This window comes from Eurosta solidaginis, chromosome 2, assembly GCF_040869045.1.
Source record: "Eurosta solidaginis isolate ZX-2024a chromosome 2, ASM4086904v1, whole genome shotgun sequence".
In the NCBI taxonomy this organism is placed as follows: domain Eukaryota; kingdom Metazoa; phylum Arthropoda; class Insecta; order Diptera; family Tephritidae; genus Eurosta; species Eurosta solidaginis.
Window position 1 is genome coordinate 13015953 of NC_090320.1, and position 14816 is coordinate 13030768.

The 14816-nt window shown below is 38.1% G+C and overlaps 1 protein-coding gene across 8 annotated transcripts in view; it reads left to right on the plus strand.

Annotated features, from left to right (window-relative positions):
* LOC137239311 (alpha-tocopherol transfer protein-like) overlaps positions 1–14816 on the plus strand; it is a 152298-nt gene that overhangs the window by 128814 nt on the left and 8668 nt on the right. For 4 of the 8 annotated variants that reach the window (XM_067764458.1, XM_067764451.1, XM_067764457.1 and 1 more), the window contains one exon: positions 10931–11110. In XM_067764458.1, the coding sequence (XP_067620559.1) occupies positions 10942–11110 (169 nt within the window). In that variant the 5' untranslated portion in view covers positions 10931–10941. Of the gene's footprint in view, positions 1–4681; positions 4828–10930; positions 11111–14816 lie in introns of all 8 variants that reach the window. The other 4 variants (XM_067764455.1, XM_067764452.1, XM_067764453.1 and 1 more) reach the window with 2 other exon arrangements.

A 14816-nucleotide genomic window follows, 5' to 3' on the forward strand; every position in this document is an offset into this window, starting at 1 on the left:
ATATGTACATATATTGAACAACCGACATGATGTTTATGTTACTACGATGACTGTAGAAGATTTGATTTCAATTAAGAACGCCTGACATTAGAAACAGACGCAGCTGCTGGATGATGAATTCTCCTAACTTCATTCTTTTCCAGTTCAATGGCATTATTTTGATATTTTGTTGTGTATCAAAGATCTAATTTCCATAATTATTTTCTTTCATCAGCTGAAATGAATAAAGGAGAAGGGAAATGCCAACTATTAAATACTCCTACCGTAGAGGGTACATTTCTGAACATGCCTGCAAAGCCGGTTGTAAACTTTGTAGATCTGAATATGTATGGTCTCTTCTAAGGCTAAGTAACTTCTTAGTTAGCTGATATAGAAAAAATTAGTAGAACTCCTTAAAAGGCTGAACTTGGTTTCAGCCAAAAATAATATATGGAAACTGCTTACACATGTGTGATCTCATCTAACGGTTAATTCATTTCCAAAATGAGACTGCGAAATATTGTGGGAGTCATCACCTATGTATGTATGTATCATAGTCAATGCCAAGGTCACTATCAAACAGATTTGCAAATCATTCCAAAACAAAAACGAATTGTAACCCACAACAATTATTTTTTTTTTTTGTAAACACTAAACAAAATACTTTTAAATTTTAATAAATAAACACCCACAAGCACTTGGATCAGTTCAAAGTAATAATAATCAAATTACGTCGTAACTGACTGACATTTGTTTATTTTTATTGAACAGCTGACTGTCAAAGACTTAGTCACGAACCAATGTAAATGGTTATATAATTTAACATGTAATCGATTTGGCGATTTCTCGCTTTTATGAGGCTATAGGTACTTAAGCGGTTTTAATTTACGAGATCCATGTATATTCAAAGGGACTTCACTATAGAAATTTTCTTTTGTTTCTGCTATTGAAAGTCCATAGTTAACGATTTGTCAATGTGGCAAGGAATTTTCGAATCAGAGTGACAGCGAGCGAAACCATCAGGTTGAGTAGGAGGTTTGTGGAATTTCGAGTTTCAAGAATAATAAAAGCTTGTCAGCAAGATTTGTACTGCTAAGAAACCATTGGACCGTATATTTTCTCATATAAGCTGGCATACAACCAGCGGGTGCTTCAAACCTGACCGAAGCTCATTAAGGCACTATTGCTTAACATTTGTGACTTCAGAAACTTCTACTATTCTTAACGTCTCGAGATTAGCCTAGGTTTTATAAATCAGGCAATGCGCAATGGCCGAAATCCGGTTTTTTTGCATAAACTCAAAATTTTTATAACAACCAAACCAAAACAATAATATCAATACCAAAACAAAAATGTTTTTCTTCTTCAAACAAATAAAAACTTTAACTCCACACCTTTACTAATAGATTTATCTGATCGACTTCGCCGGTGCCTTGTGGAGGTTTATAACCAGCTCCAGGTATAAATAGAAAAACATCCATCAAACTACATGGCTATCACCCTATCGAAAAACACAACCAGTTCGTCCATGGTTTGATAGGTAGACGCCATGCCTACAGATTTTAGGTGTTTGCGCGATTTGAGATCCCTACCTCGAGTCTGAGCTCTGATTCGCAGCAGGCTCTCTGAGAGCACTTCGACCCAACGCCCCGAAAACAATTGGAAATAGGGCATCTGGGAGGGTGAGGAACGTAGGCGGAAAAAGACGTGAGTACGAAGAGCTTGAGCTATTAGCCAGAAAAATAACGGCTAATTTCGCCAATAAATTCGGCGAAATAAGGAAGGTTTCAATCCTAGGGTGAAATCCCATAGAAAACGGTGACCTGGTAATTCATATCTAGAGAGTGCTTAGATTACGGTCGGAACATTCTGGCCTGAAAAGACCACACACCACCACGGGCGTCCGTTTGAAGCCGTGCTCTATAGCGAGAATATATGCTGCAAATAAGCCGCTAAGTCTTAACTTGGCTTTCACGCAAAACGGCTGCAGAAAATGACACTGAACAGCATCACTAGCTTAGTCCGAATTGTCGTTTGAAACTAAACGAGATGAATATTAGAATAGAGCGGAGAATTACACTTGGCAGGAAATGCCAACAAAGTCTTGTCTTCGCAAATGCAAATCTGACTCAACAAAGCACTTTTCGTTCTCGTTCCGCTACATGGTGCTGGGGTTCTGGGACTACAGTACATAGTCCAGTAAATTAATACATAGCAGCTACGCTGACTAAGCCATGTTATACTAATTAAGGAGGATGCTCTGGCCAGAAAGTTATTAACAGTGACATTTGCCCGTGCAGGCAGATAATGAGGAAAGCCCCCGAGGCAATAAATGTCTAGGTCAAGCTTTTATTTATCACAGGGAAGCAACGAACTTCTCAGCTCTAGCGTTCGTGGTTGTGCAAGCTATGAAAAATAAGAGAGATTTATGTGTCACGTAGCTTTGAGAGCGCCGATCACAACGCGAACTATGTTTTAAGAATTCATGCCAAAAAAGCTCGATTTCGGAAATTGCGCATTCTAAGGATAGTTCAACATTTTTATTTGTCAGTTTTTCAGTTATTTCTGTTCGGGAAAACCCGCAACAAAGTTCCCAAAATCAAACCATTGAAACTTTGTATACCGTAGCACAGTGATCAAATAGCTTGTATCTGTGAACAAGATCTTTTTTTTTAATACCTTTAAAAAACTGGTTTTCATTTCATTTTATTTGGATATCAAAGCAAATGTAGACGGAATTACTATGGCGTCGGCAGAAGGGGCGATGAGTGGAGTCATTAACCACTCTGAATACATCAGCAAGCGGATTGTTTGGCAATCTTGTTGTTGTTGTAGCGATAAGGACACTCCCCGAAGGTTTTAAGAGTGTTATCGATGTTGATAGTCCTTTTCCGGATATAGATTCGGTACGTTCCGGTCACAAGCACAATTACGGAACTAGCCCGCCCCTCTCGGGAACGATTTAGTATGGCCACATGGGAACCTTCTTGGCCATACCACCCTCCCACCCACTAGACCATGAGGAATATGGGGTTTCCAGAGCCTCGGCTGTTAAAGAAACAGAATTCGCCACGGGTAGGTGAGGTGACAGCTGGGTGAAGCTATAAATTGCGCTGGAAACCCCTTGAAACGGTTGCATTACACAACCCCTTGAATCAGTTTGGTATTTTAGTAGCCTCATACGACAGGAATACCTGCCGCGGGTATATTCTAAGCTCCCTAACCCTGTCAATCCAAGAAAGAAGCGATATGAGTTCACGATTTATTGCCAAACAAACAAGTGAACCAAACAATAGTGGCCAGCACCAAGAAAAAAGCACAACTTCTCGAAAAACGTTTTTAATCAGAAAATGGAGGGGACGATTGTGGATGCAGAGCTAGCAATATTTTTAATATCGCGCGAGAAACGAGAGGGGAACACTGCCGACCACAAGTTTACCAGGAGTTTATAATCTCTCGAAAGAAGTACTCCAGACCAAGCAATTCTTTTTGCGCTAGCGTTGTGGAGGATGTAGAGAGAGTCACATCCCGACTCAACCTGCTAAAAATTTAAATAAATAGGTTTTTCTTGATATGAACTCCATCCTATCACTGATCAAATTCCCGCTACGTCTCTGTCATTATATTTTACCAATCTTGCAATTTCTACAAAAAACCACTACCCAATCTCCTATAAAACTCGTTTACTTTGTTTTATTCACTTAAATATTCAATACTCAAAAGAAGTACTGCTTATACATAACCGAAAATAAAAGACAAATAATTTGAAAGCGATTATCATAAATACATAAATAAATAAGAGCTCACTTGGTATATGTATATACCCATTAGACTGGGTCGATTTATTAACCGATATCGCGCCATCGATTTTTCGATAGGACTTGGGCTCAGGAAAAAAAGTTCCACTACGCATAAATAAAAAATAAATGTAAGGCGCGATAACTTCCGAAGAGATCTAAGGCCGAACTTCTCCTCCAATTTGCGTCGTGCTCCTCCTGATTTTCCCTACAAATTGGCCGGACGGGACCTACATGTTTTATGCCAACTCCGAACGGCATCTGCAAGGCAGATGAGTTTTCACTGAGAGCTTTTCATGGCAGAAATACACTCGGAGCGCTTGCCAGACACTGCCGAGGGGCGACCCCGCTTAGAAAAATTTTCTTCTAATTGAAAAACCTTATTTCTAAAATTTTGATGTTACTTGCCGGGGTTTGAACCCAGGGCATACGGTGTGGTAGGCGGAGCACGCTACCATCACACCACAGTGGCCGCCGACTACGCATACCCAAAAAAATAATTTTCAAGCCCGCGAAATTTAATTTGTTTGACTTTTTTTCGACTTTAATTTATAAGGTCTTTTTCATGACCTACTAAAAAAATTTCATTTGATTGTAAAATTTTGATGTATACCCTGTCCGACCTAAAAATGTCCGCTAAAAACGTTGGCGATAACAGTTTTTTGAAAAAAAAAATATTAATTTTTTTTTAGTAGGTCATGGAAAAAACCTTAAAAATCAAAGCCGAAAAAAAGTCAACAAAAATGAAATTTCGCAGGCTTGAAAATTATTTTTTTTGGTATTCGTAGTGGAACTTTTTTTTTGCTGAGCCCAAATCCTATCGAATAATCGATGGCGCGATATCGGTTAACTTTCGTCCATACAAATCGACCCACCCTAATACCCATATAACTAATTAAATATAGTCATAAATAATTGCAGTCATAATACAAAATCAATAAAATATTTAAAAAAAAATTACGGAAATATCTTAACGTTTAGAACTGATTTAAGCTTGGCAACGGTGGTAGCAGAAGCAGAAAATATTTCAAATTAACCTACAATAAAATGAGTAAGTAATTGTGCAATTAACTGTTTAATTGTTAAACAATTTGTCAACCTTTCATGCGTAAATACAATTAAATGTAAATGAATTGTAATAATAGTTTCTAAGAAAATAAAAAATTGCAGAAATGCACATAGTAACTTGATTTGTCACAGTGACTGAAATATCATAAATCACAGCGACAGCTTTGAAGAACTCACCGTGGTTGAGAGACCATGACAATCAAAACTCTCGTCATGGCAATAATTAGCTGGTGTTTTGTGCTGGGACTAGCATCGCGTTAGCAACTGCAACAGGGCTTGAGGCCTTGGCACAGCTTGAGAGCAGGCCATATGGCCATAGCACTATAGCGCCATCTAATTTCGGACAAGCGGAATATATGGTCCCGTGTCTGGTGCTACAATTGAGCCGGAAGGTTGCTGTACGGGGCAAGAAATGGCAGAACATACTGTACACATATATACGGATGGTTGCAAATTAACGGAAGGGGTCGAGTCTGCTGTTTACTGTGTCTATCCAGAATGAGTCGATCATACAGGCTGCCAGATTACTGCAGCATCTTTCAGGCGGAAGAAAGCAGGAGGAATTCTGGAGGAAGCGTGATTAAGCTGTAGTCGCGTCAATATATATATTGATAGTTAGTCGGCGATTAAGGCAATAATCTCACACAGTACTTCATCAAGATGTGTGCTGGTATGCAAAGAAATATTAGAAAAACTTCGATCAGACTGGACCATACATCTATACTGGGTTCCCGGTCATAAAGGGATGAAAGGTAACGAAAAGGCCGATGAGTTGGAAAGGAGGGTGCAACACTCGCTGAAACGACGATAGACGTCCCAATCCGTTTGGGAGAAATTAAAAGGAGACAGGAGTTGCATACGATCCAGCAAGCAGGAAAGGCGTAGGCAAAAGCGCGGGGCTACAAAATTTCTAAGATGAAGTGCAAAGCCTACGCTATTAGAAAAAAGTGACTCATAACTCTGAAGAGAGAAGACTTAAGTCTCACTATAAGCATATTAACTGGACACTGATTTCTGGCGTCACATGGTTATAAGTTAGGCTTCGTCAGTAACAGCAGGTGTAGGAAGTGCGAGCTGCAGGAAGAAACGCTCGCCAGGGCAAGGCTCCAGTTATTAGGGGTGGTGGAGATGCCAGATCTCGAGGCAGCAATGGCAGCTTGGTCCTACAAAATTTCTAGTATTTGCTAATAGGATGGAGTTATTCTATAACATAAGTTCTGATACCTGATTGGGGTTCTTCCGTTTGGTCTTCCAACAAGTTCTGGTTACACTATGGACACTTTCAGTCTATGTGAGGTCTTTATTTTGAACGGCCAGTTCAACCTAGCCTTGTGCTGCGACTAGTAGAATTACTGCGACATCTGGCAGTAGTTAGCAGCGCAACTCATTTATTAATTAATTCTTATTGTCGCAGCTAGTTGTGTTGGCCTAAAAAGAGCTGTGATTTGGTTTATTGATGATTGCGATTATTGGTAAACATGTTTATGAACAGTGATATAGATCATATAGCTCTTTTATATCTGTTCAGTTACAATAACGTATATAAATTCCTGCGCTTTCGATTCCTGTCTTCGAAACACAGAGGGTGAGAGAGGAAAGAAATCAGGCGTACGAAATGGAGAAAATGCAAGGGAATGATATGAAGGAGAAGTCAGAGAATTGACGGAGATGAAGAAAAATAAAGAGAGGTTTAGGGAGAGGAAAAAAAGTGGGTATAGAAGTAAAAAAATTGAGAAAGCGTACGGGAAAAGATACGGAGGAGAGAAGAAGAATCAAACATTTAGAAGAGGTTAGGTTAGCTTTGGTTGAACAGGCCGGTCCATGAGGACCTCACATAGACTGAATGAGTCCGTAGTATTACCAGAAGTTTGTTTTAACGACCCAACTGAAAAACCCTATAAAAAACCAGGACCTTTGTTATAAAATAACTCCGTCCTCTTGACAAATACTAGAAGCTTTCTAGGACTTAAACCACTTGCTGCTTCTAGATCTGACAGCTGTATCACTCCTAATAGCTGGAGTCTTAGCCTGGCAAGCGCAAGACACGAGCACAAAACGTGCTCGATCGTTTCCTCTTCCAACCCGCCCTACCTACATCTGCTATCACTGAACAAGCCTAATTTATAGGCATCTGACGCTAGAAGGCAGTGTCCAGTCAGAATAGCAGTCATGAGTTTACAGTCCTCTCTTTTTAATGATAGAAGCAACTTTGTTAGTCTAAGGTTGTAAGACCTATACATAATCTTCGACACTTTACAGCCCCGCGTTTGAACCCACGCCTTTCCCGCTAGGTCGATCATGTACACCTCTCGCCTTCTCGTAATCTCGACCAATCTAATTGGGACGTCTATGGAGCAAGCTTCAAGGGATGCAGTCTTTTTAGCTAGTTCATCTGAATGAGAGGCAAGAAAACAACAATTATTTTTGCAGAAGCCTCAATATGACAAATAATCTGTTTACTGGGAGAGTAGTATCTACTCTCGCAAAAAAATTGTACTTGCGTTATTTCATAAAGTTTTGTAGACGTTTATAAAATGAAAGACATTGAAGTCGGTCGGACGGGTGAAACAAGTATTAAACATTTGGAACTGAGACTCAATATATGAGGAATTGAAGTGAGAGAATTAGAGGCAGTGAGAGTGAAAGAGGGAGCAGTAATGTAACTGCGAGTGTGAGAGAGAGCAGTAGTGGGTCTAGGAGTGGAAGTGGGAAAATGAATGGGAGTAGGAATAGGGGTCCGAGAGGAAGTGGGATTAGGATAAGGGTTGGGAGTGGGAGTGGGAGACTGGGTCGGATTAGAAGTGAATAGGATAGATAATGAAGAGAAGTGTGGCCCACTTTTTAAATGTAGGCAAACCAATTTTTGAGCAGAACAAAGTCCGCCGGGTATTCTAATGATTTTATAATTTTGTTGCAATTCTATGTTTTGGTGAAATTTTTAGTGCCTCGACGTTGATGTGTACCGGTAATCTAATTTTCTTTGTTCTTGTCTTAGTCGTGCTCATAGGCTGTGAAAAATGGTTTCTGTACAGTTAAGTTTCACTGCTGATAACTATTATCTCTTCTACCATAACATTTAAGAAATCATACCTTAACACTCATAGTTTCAATAAAATTTGGTCCCCAATGGCGCTGAAACGTACTTCCAAATTCTTATGGAAAGAGCGAAGTAGTTCCGCTTGTTCGGCATGGCCGTTAAAGTTTGGTGGTAAATCGAAATTTGAACCATCGAATACTCTTTTTGGGCTCTTTTGCTTTGGAAAACGACAAAATAGTGGGACATGACGATTCTCTTTGGCCCGCTTTGCACCATGATAAAATGAATTTCAAAGATATCGCTGAATTCCATTACAGTCATTTTGATTTTTCCTTGAGAAAAAAGTAGCACCACCATAACCTAACAGCAATTTAGTACCGCTGAGGTCATAGCTACCAGCTGATTTAGTTGTCTTTTACATTATGCCATCAAGTACTCGCCGTTGCCGTCTTATTCCCAAATCTTTAGCCTTTTGATTGTATGAGTTTTTCCCCAGATTTGCCGTTTCAATGAAAGATACAATTTCCATTCCATTAGCAATAGTATTTTTTTTTTTGGACTATACAAGTTTCGTGCTTTGTGATTAGTGCCACATTTGGGAAAACAGGAAGGACTCATTCCAAACCATACAGAAACTTGAAAAAAAGCGTTCAAGGATACCCTGTTTATTTGCTACGTAGATAGATAGATAAGAGTGGGGGTTGCACTGCGACCATCACTTTATTGTGCTCTCATCTCCATACAATCTGACTTCTTTAACGACGTATAGTTATTCCCTTGGCTTGAGGGTTTGTATGTTGCTACGTAAGTTACGTTATTCACGAAAATATTTCTCGAAATGTAGATCAGAAAGTTAATAATTCATCTTGGGTAGACAAACCTTCTCCCTGTTCCAGTAATATAGGCCCAAAAGCAATATAGCAAAGCGGGTACTGCACGCCCCGTATGTGAAAGTCCTGAGCTCGAGTCCTGCTGTAGGGAATTTCTGGAACAAGTTAAAACAACAGCAAAAATAAAGGAATCCCGTTCTAAAACCAGTCAAAACTAAATTATTATTATCATTATGATTTTACTCATTTGGTTATTTTCATTGGCTAGCTCTTCTGTCTCTCTAGACAGTGATCGTGATAAGGGATAGTCTGCTTTGCTGTTTTCGCTACTGGTGCAACGAGGTATTTATAAATACGCCCTCAACGCTATGCTTTTGAAATGAGGACAATGACTTTCTCGATATTGTTGTCTGCTTAATTAAGAACGCAAGTTGATAACCTTCAGAACATCATTTTCAGCTGGTACTTATCGCGCTCCGGCCTTTGAAGGCAAGATCACATTGTTATCACCAGCTTTGCGAGCATTCATTATTGATTTCTTAATACTATTTATTTTAAGATTACAGGCGTAGGATAACAGAGCAATTGACAAATGATAATAGAGTTTGCAAATAGGATCTTGCTAAACCTCCAACGAAGTTAAGTTTTAAACCCCTGTAAATGTCTCTTTCAATCGCCAACTTGTTAGACATGGAGTTATATCTGAGTCGTCCAAGTCGGCGCATGTGTTACCAGTTTGGATAATTTGTTCGTAACTAATTTTATTTATTTATCGTCATACGCCGTACTCGTTACATCACATACATGCTTCCATACTTATGCTCAACATAAAAGCCCTTCGGTGACCCTAATTAATATTCGCTCAATTAACATATTTAGGTCGCTAGATGGGCTAAAGTTTAAACATTTACTACATACGTGCAGGGCTGCCGTATTGTAATATTAATTAGTTCCACAAAGGCTAACAACTATTTTAAAAAGCTTGTCCAGTGTGTGAGATGCAAGTACAAGATTAAGAGGTCAATGAAGTTAACTTCGAATAAAATTTAAAATGAAGTTTTGATGTTTAGTGAGATCTAAGATCATATAAAGTAGATATTTTGCTTTTTGTAACACGCAAAGGCAATAAGAGCCAAAGAAGCTGGGAGCTAGTTTACAGTCGCCGAATACTTCAATCGCGTTAACATCTTTAACATGAATTCCAAGTTACTGCCTGAAGGGAAGGATAACCTCATGTTCTATGTCGTGGAGATTAATTGAAATATTTGTGGAGATTAATTGAAATAAGCGGACGGGACTTTTATGGATATGAATCTGCTATTATGGGGTACTAGGAATTTCAGGGAAAATGTTTCCTTCCGCAAAGTACTTTGAGTTACTAGGGCCAAAGATCTTAATAGCACTGAACTTTTTCCGTCTACACGGTAGACAATTTCATGCCGCGAAGCTTACTAAAATATTTTGAATATTTGCTAGAAAATGCCTTACGAATAACTCGGGTACTCTTTATTGTCTTCTCCTATATAAGCTTCTAAGAATCATTATGGAATTCAAGTTATAGTCAGAACGCCTGAAAATCAGACGAATTCTACCAAAATTTCGTTCCTTCCCAATTCAATTGCCTCTGGTCTGGCAGATGTAGGCAGAAGATATGAATGTGTAGCTGCCGCAAGTCTCAACACCCATTGTAGAGCTTCAACTATATTCATTAAGTAGATAGCCATCCACAGTTGCGGAGATCAAGAATAATTTCTTCTGTCGACGAAAAATCCCTGTTGTTCTAGTTTTTCTAGAAGTGACAAGGTACCCAATTCGACAAACACTTTTTCATGGCCCTATTACTACGCCCATTAGCAAGATCTTCCGTGAATATTTCTCAAGGCATTTAGTTTGCTAAGTGTGGCAGGATGTCACCTCCAATGACATGCCAATATTAAAAGGGCATATAATGTGTATATGGTACAAAGTGTATAAGAATTATTATACCTAGTGGTAGAACTGCAGAACTACAGGGATTTTATATCATCATGTATACCTACTAAGTTAGAGTTTGAAAGTTTTTAAGTCCGGCAATTTTTTTCTTAATTATGTTGGCAATTATATCAGTCAATTTATTATGTTACCAAACCAATTATTTTTACTTCTTCAACTATTAGTTAGGCATTTATTTAATATACTACTATAGATTCCTAAAATACTTCTTCTTTTTTTGATTTCAGAGATCCCCACAATGCTTTCCGATGTGACCGAGCTGCCCTCGGTACAATTGGGCGATTACACGCTTCAGTTTGAATTGGGAGAACCGACGGAACGGGCGAAGGAAGTGGCTTTAAATGAATTGCGTGAAACACCCGACGTAAAAAAGGAAGCAGTAGAAAAGTTAAAACAGTTATTGGAAGGTAAGATTGAAATGTAATAACTCTTCTCAAGCAATCTGCGGATCATGCGGGTCATTGAGTAGTCCGGTAGAGAAGGAAAGGTAGGGTTGGAGAAACGGTTTATTTATAAAGTCCACCACTTTGCTAACTGCTTGTCGCCTATGCATAAAGTTGAATAAAACAGCAGATGGAAAGAGAGAGTGGATAGAGACAAAGTGCATAATAAGTGGATGAGATTCACGGCCCTTCGCATTATCTTCAGTTAGTGCCTTATCGGAGCTCTCGTTTTTTCTCCAATTTCAAGAGTATCGATTTAGTAGCATATCATTTTTTAATTTATGTCCTAGTCCAACAAGTTGTAAGCTTATGTGTTTTTTTTTAAAGAGAAATCTATTCTAATTATACTCAGCTGAGCAGAGCTCACAGAGTATATTAATTTTGTTCGCATAACGGTACCCCGTAACGGCATAAACTAATCGAGATATATATAGACTTCTATATATCAAAATGATCTGAGCGAAAAAAGAAATTCATTTAGCCATGTCCGTCCGTCCGTCCGTCTGTCTGTCCGTGAACACGATAAGTAGAGTAAATTTTGAGGTATCTTAATGAAATTTGGTATGTAAGTTCCTGGGCACTTATCTCAGATCGCTATTTAAAATGAACGAAATCGGACTATAACCATGCCCACTTTTTCGATAACGAAAATTTCGAAAAACTGAAAAAATGTGATAATTCATTACCAAAGACGGATAAAGCAATGAAACGTGGCAGGTGTGTTGACCTTATGATGCAGAATAGAAAATTGGTAAAATTTTTGACAATGGGCGTGGCACCGCCCACTTTTAAAAGAAGGTAATTTGAAACTTTTGAAAGCTGTAATTTGGCATTCGTTGAGGATATCAGGATGAAATTTGGCAGGAACGTTACTCCTATTACTATATGTGCGCTTAATAAAAATTAGCAAAATCGGAGAAGGACCACGCCCACTTTAAAAAAAAAAATTTTTTAAGTAAAATTTTAACAAAAAATTTAATATCTTTACAGTATATAAGTAAATTATGTCAACATTCAACTCCAGTAATGATATGGTGCAACAAAATACAAAAATAAAAGAAAATATCAAAATGGGCGTGGCTCAGCCTTTTTCATTTAATTTGTCTAGAATACTTTTAAGGCCATAAGTCGAACAAAAATTTACCAATCCTTGTGAAATTTGGTAAGAGCATAGCTTCAATGACTATAACTGTTTTCTGTGAAAATGGGTGAAATCGGTTGAAGCCAAGCCCAGTTTATATACGCAGTCGACCGTCTGTCCTTCCGCTCGGCCGTTAACACGATAACTTCAGCAAAGATCGATATATCTTTACTAAACTTAGTTCACGTACTTATCTGAACTCACTTTATCTTGGTATTAAAAATGGGCGAAATCCGACTATGCCCACGCCCACTTTTTCGATATCGAAAATTTCGAAAAATGAAAAAAATGCCATAATTTTATAGCAAATACGAAAAAAGGGATGAAACATTGCCATTGAATTGGTTTTTTGACGCAAAATATAACTTTAGAAAAAACCTTGTAAAATGGGTACCATATTAAGTAGAAGAAAATTAAAAAGTTCTGCAGGGCGAAATCAAAAGCCCTTGGAATCATCGCAGGAATACTGTTCGCGGTATTACATATATAAATAAATTAATTATTCTGGGTCACCCTGGTCCACATTTTGGTCGATATCTCGAAAACGCCTTCACATATACAACTAAGGGCCACTCCCTTTTAAAACCCTCATTATTACCTTAAATTTGATACCCATATCGTACAAACACATTCTAGAGTCACCCCTGATCCACCTTTATGGTGATATCTCTAAAGGCCCACTCCCTTTTTAAATACTCAGTAATACCTTCCATTTGATATCCATGTCATACAAACACATTCCAGGGTTACCCTAGAGGTTAATTTTCCTACATGGTGATTTTCCCTTATTTTGTCTCCAAAGCTCTTAGCTGAGTATGTAATGTTCGGTTACAACCGAACTCAGCCTTCCTTACTTGTTTTGTTTGCGATATTTCCATTATAACTTCGACTTCCCCCAATGCTCTCAAAATTTGATTGTTTTATAGATACTTGATCTACTTCATGAGACCAAGGTTCGCCCAGTGGTTGCAACTCAACCACTATAGACGGCACTATACATTTGTTGTTGTTGTTGTATTAATGAGAGAGAGAGACAGCGACACTTTCCGAAGGTTTTGGGAAGCGGTATAGATGTTAATGGTCGTTTGACGGATGTAGATCCGGTACCATCTCGGAAACGATTAATATGACCATATTTATCCGTTGGGTTTATTATTATTATTATTAAACATTGGGGTCGCCAGAGCTTCGCCTGTTCGTCCTTCGCCTCATATTTGCAACAGGATTCCCTTCCCGTAGGTGGGGTTGACAATTGGGTTGCGATAGCTCTGAAGCTATAAAGCTTTGTATTGCAAGCAAAAAAACCAAGATATACTTCAACTTGAATATTCTCGTTTATTTTTGTAAACATTGTGAAGGTCAGCAGAGAAAATTACAAATTTACTCTTGTTTGCTGACTGTCGCTTCGCTACTTCCAAAAAAAATCGTTTGCATGAGGCCTGCTGGTTTTCTCAACACAACAATATCAAACACCCCTGCAAAAAATAGTGAAATTAATCCATAAAGAGATTGGGCTACGATTGATCACTTTGGGCATAATTGATCCTTTTTAGTCCCTTTCGGGTACAGTTGCGAGCAGTCAGTTTGAAAACAGTGTAGAGGGCGAACAACTTACATAAAATAGATTTGGTGGCTTGGCAAACCCTTTGATTATTTTTCTGCAATGAAAAATGCGACTGGACCGTAATTGAGTCCTTATTGAACCGAAAAGGAACCAGTCTTCATATGTTCCCATATGGGTACAAAGGGGATTTATCATGTCGATCCCTTTCGGGTATAAATGGATACATTAGTCTCTTCATAGGACATGCTCAAACAAAAGGGAACAGTTCAACACATACAAAGAGATCAAAACTGGCATTGGTCGCATACTTCTTTGCGAATAATCCCGGATTCATCCTAGACTAATCACATTTTTTGCATGGACATGTTGCGTTCGTAGTGTGAGTGTAGACATTCTTATAGTTTAAATACGTGTTTGGCATTTGTTGTGGTCCTTTTTTTAAATTAATATTTCAGCACTATATTAAATTTTTTTGAAATTTTCTTAATGGCCTGCATTTCTTCTTGAAAATACCTAACGATTCATATCATTGTCTATAGTTTTGAATTAAAGTTTGGCCGTAAAAGGGGAACGAACTTTTCAACTTGCTTATTTATATATAGAGTGTTTCATAACATTGTAGAGATTTTTGACCCTTGTCCTTCGTTATCTTAGTAAATGCAATTTAATTTATTTGAAATTTCAAGAAGTTTACAGAATTCGAAATTAAAGTCCAAGGTTTAACACTAAGTGACGTGGATTTATTATTCCCATGTGTTTTAAAAAAAAAAATACTCAGTAAAATATTTTCTTATGTCACTGAAAGTCATTAAAAAACATTTTACAGCAGTTATGTAGCATTTGCAAGTTGTCAATTATGCAGTGTTTTAATATAAATAAATTCTAGTTTTCAATTAAAAAATTGTAAGTTTCCAAGAAAATATTTGTCAACTTATGATGATCACGTCAGAACCTAGTAATACTAT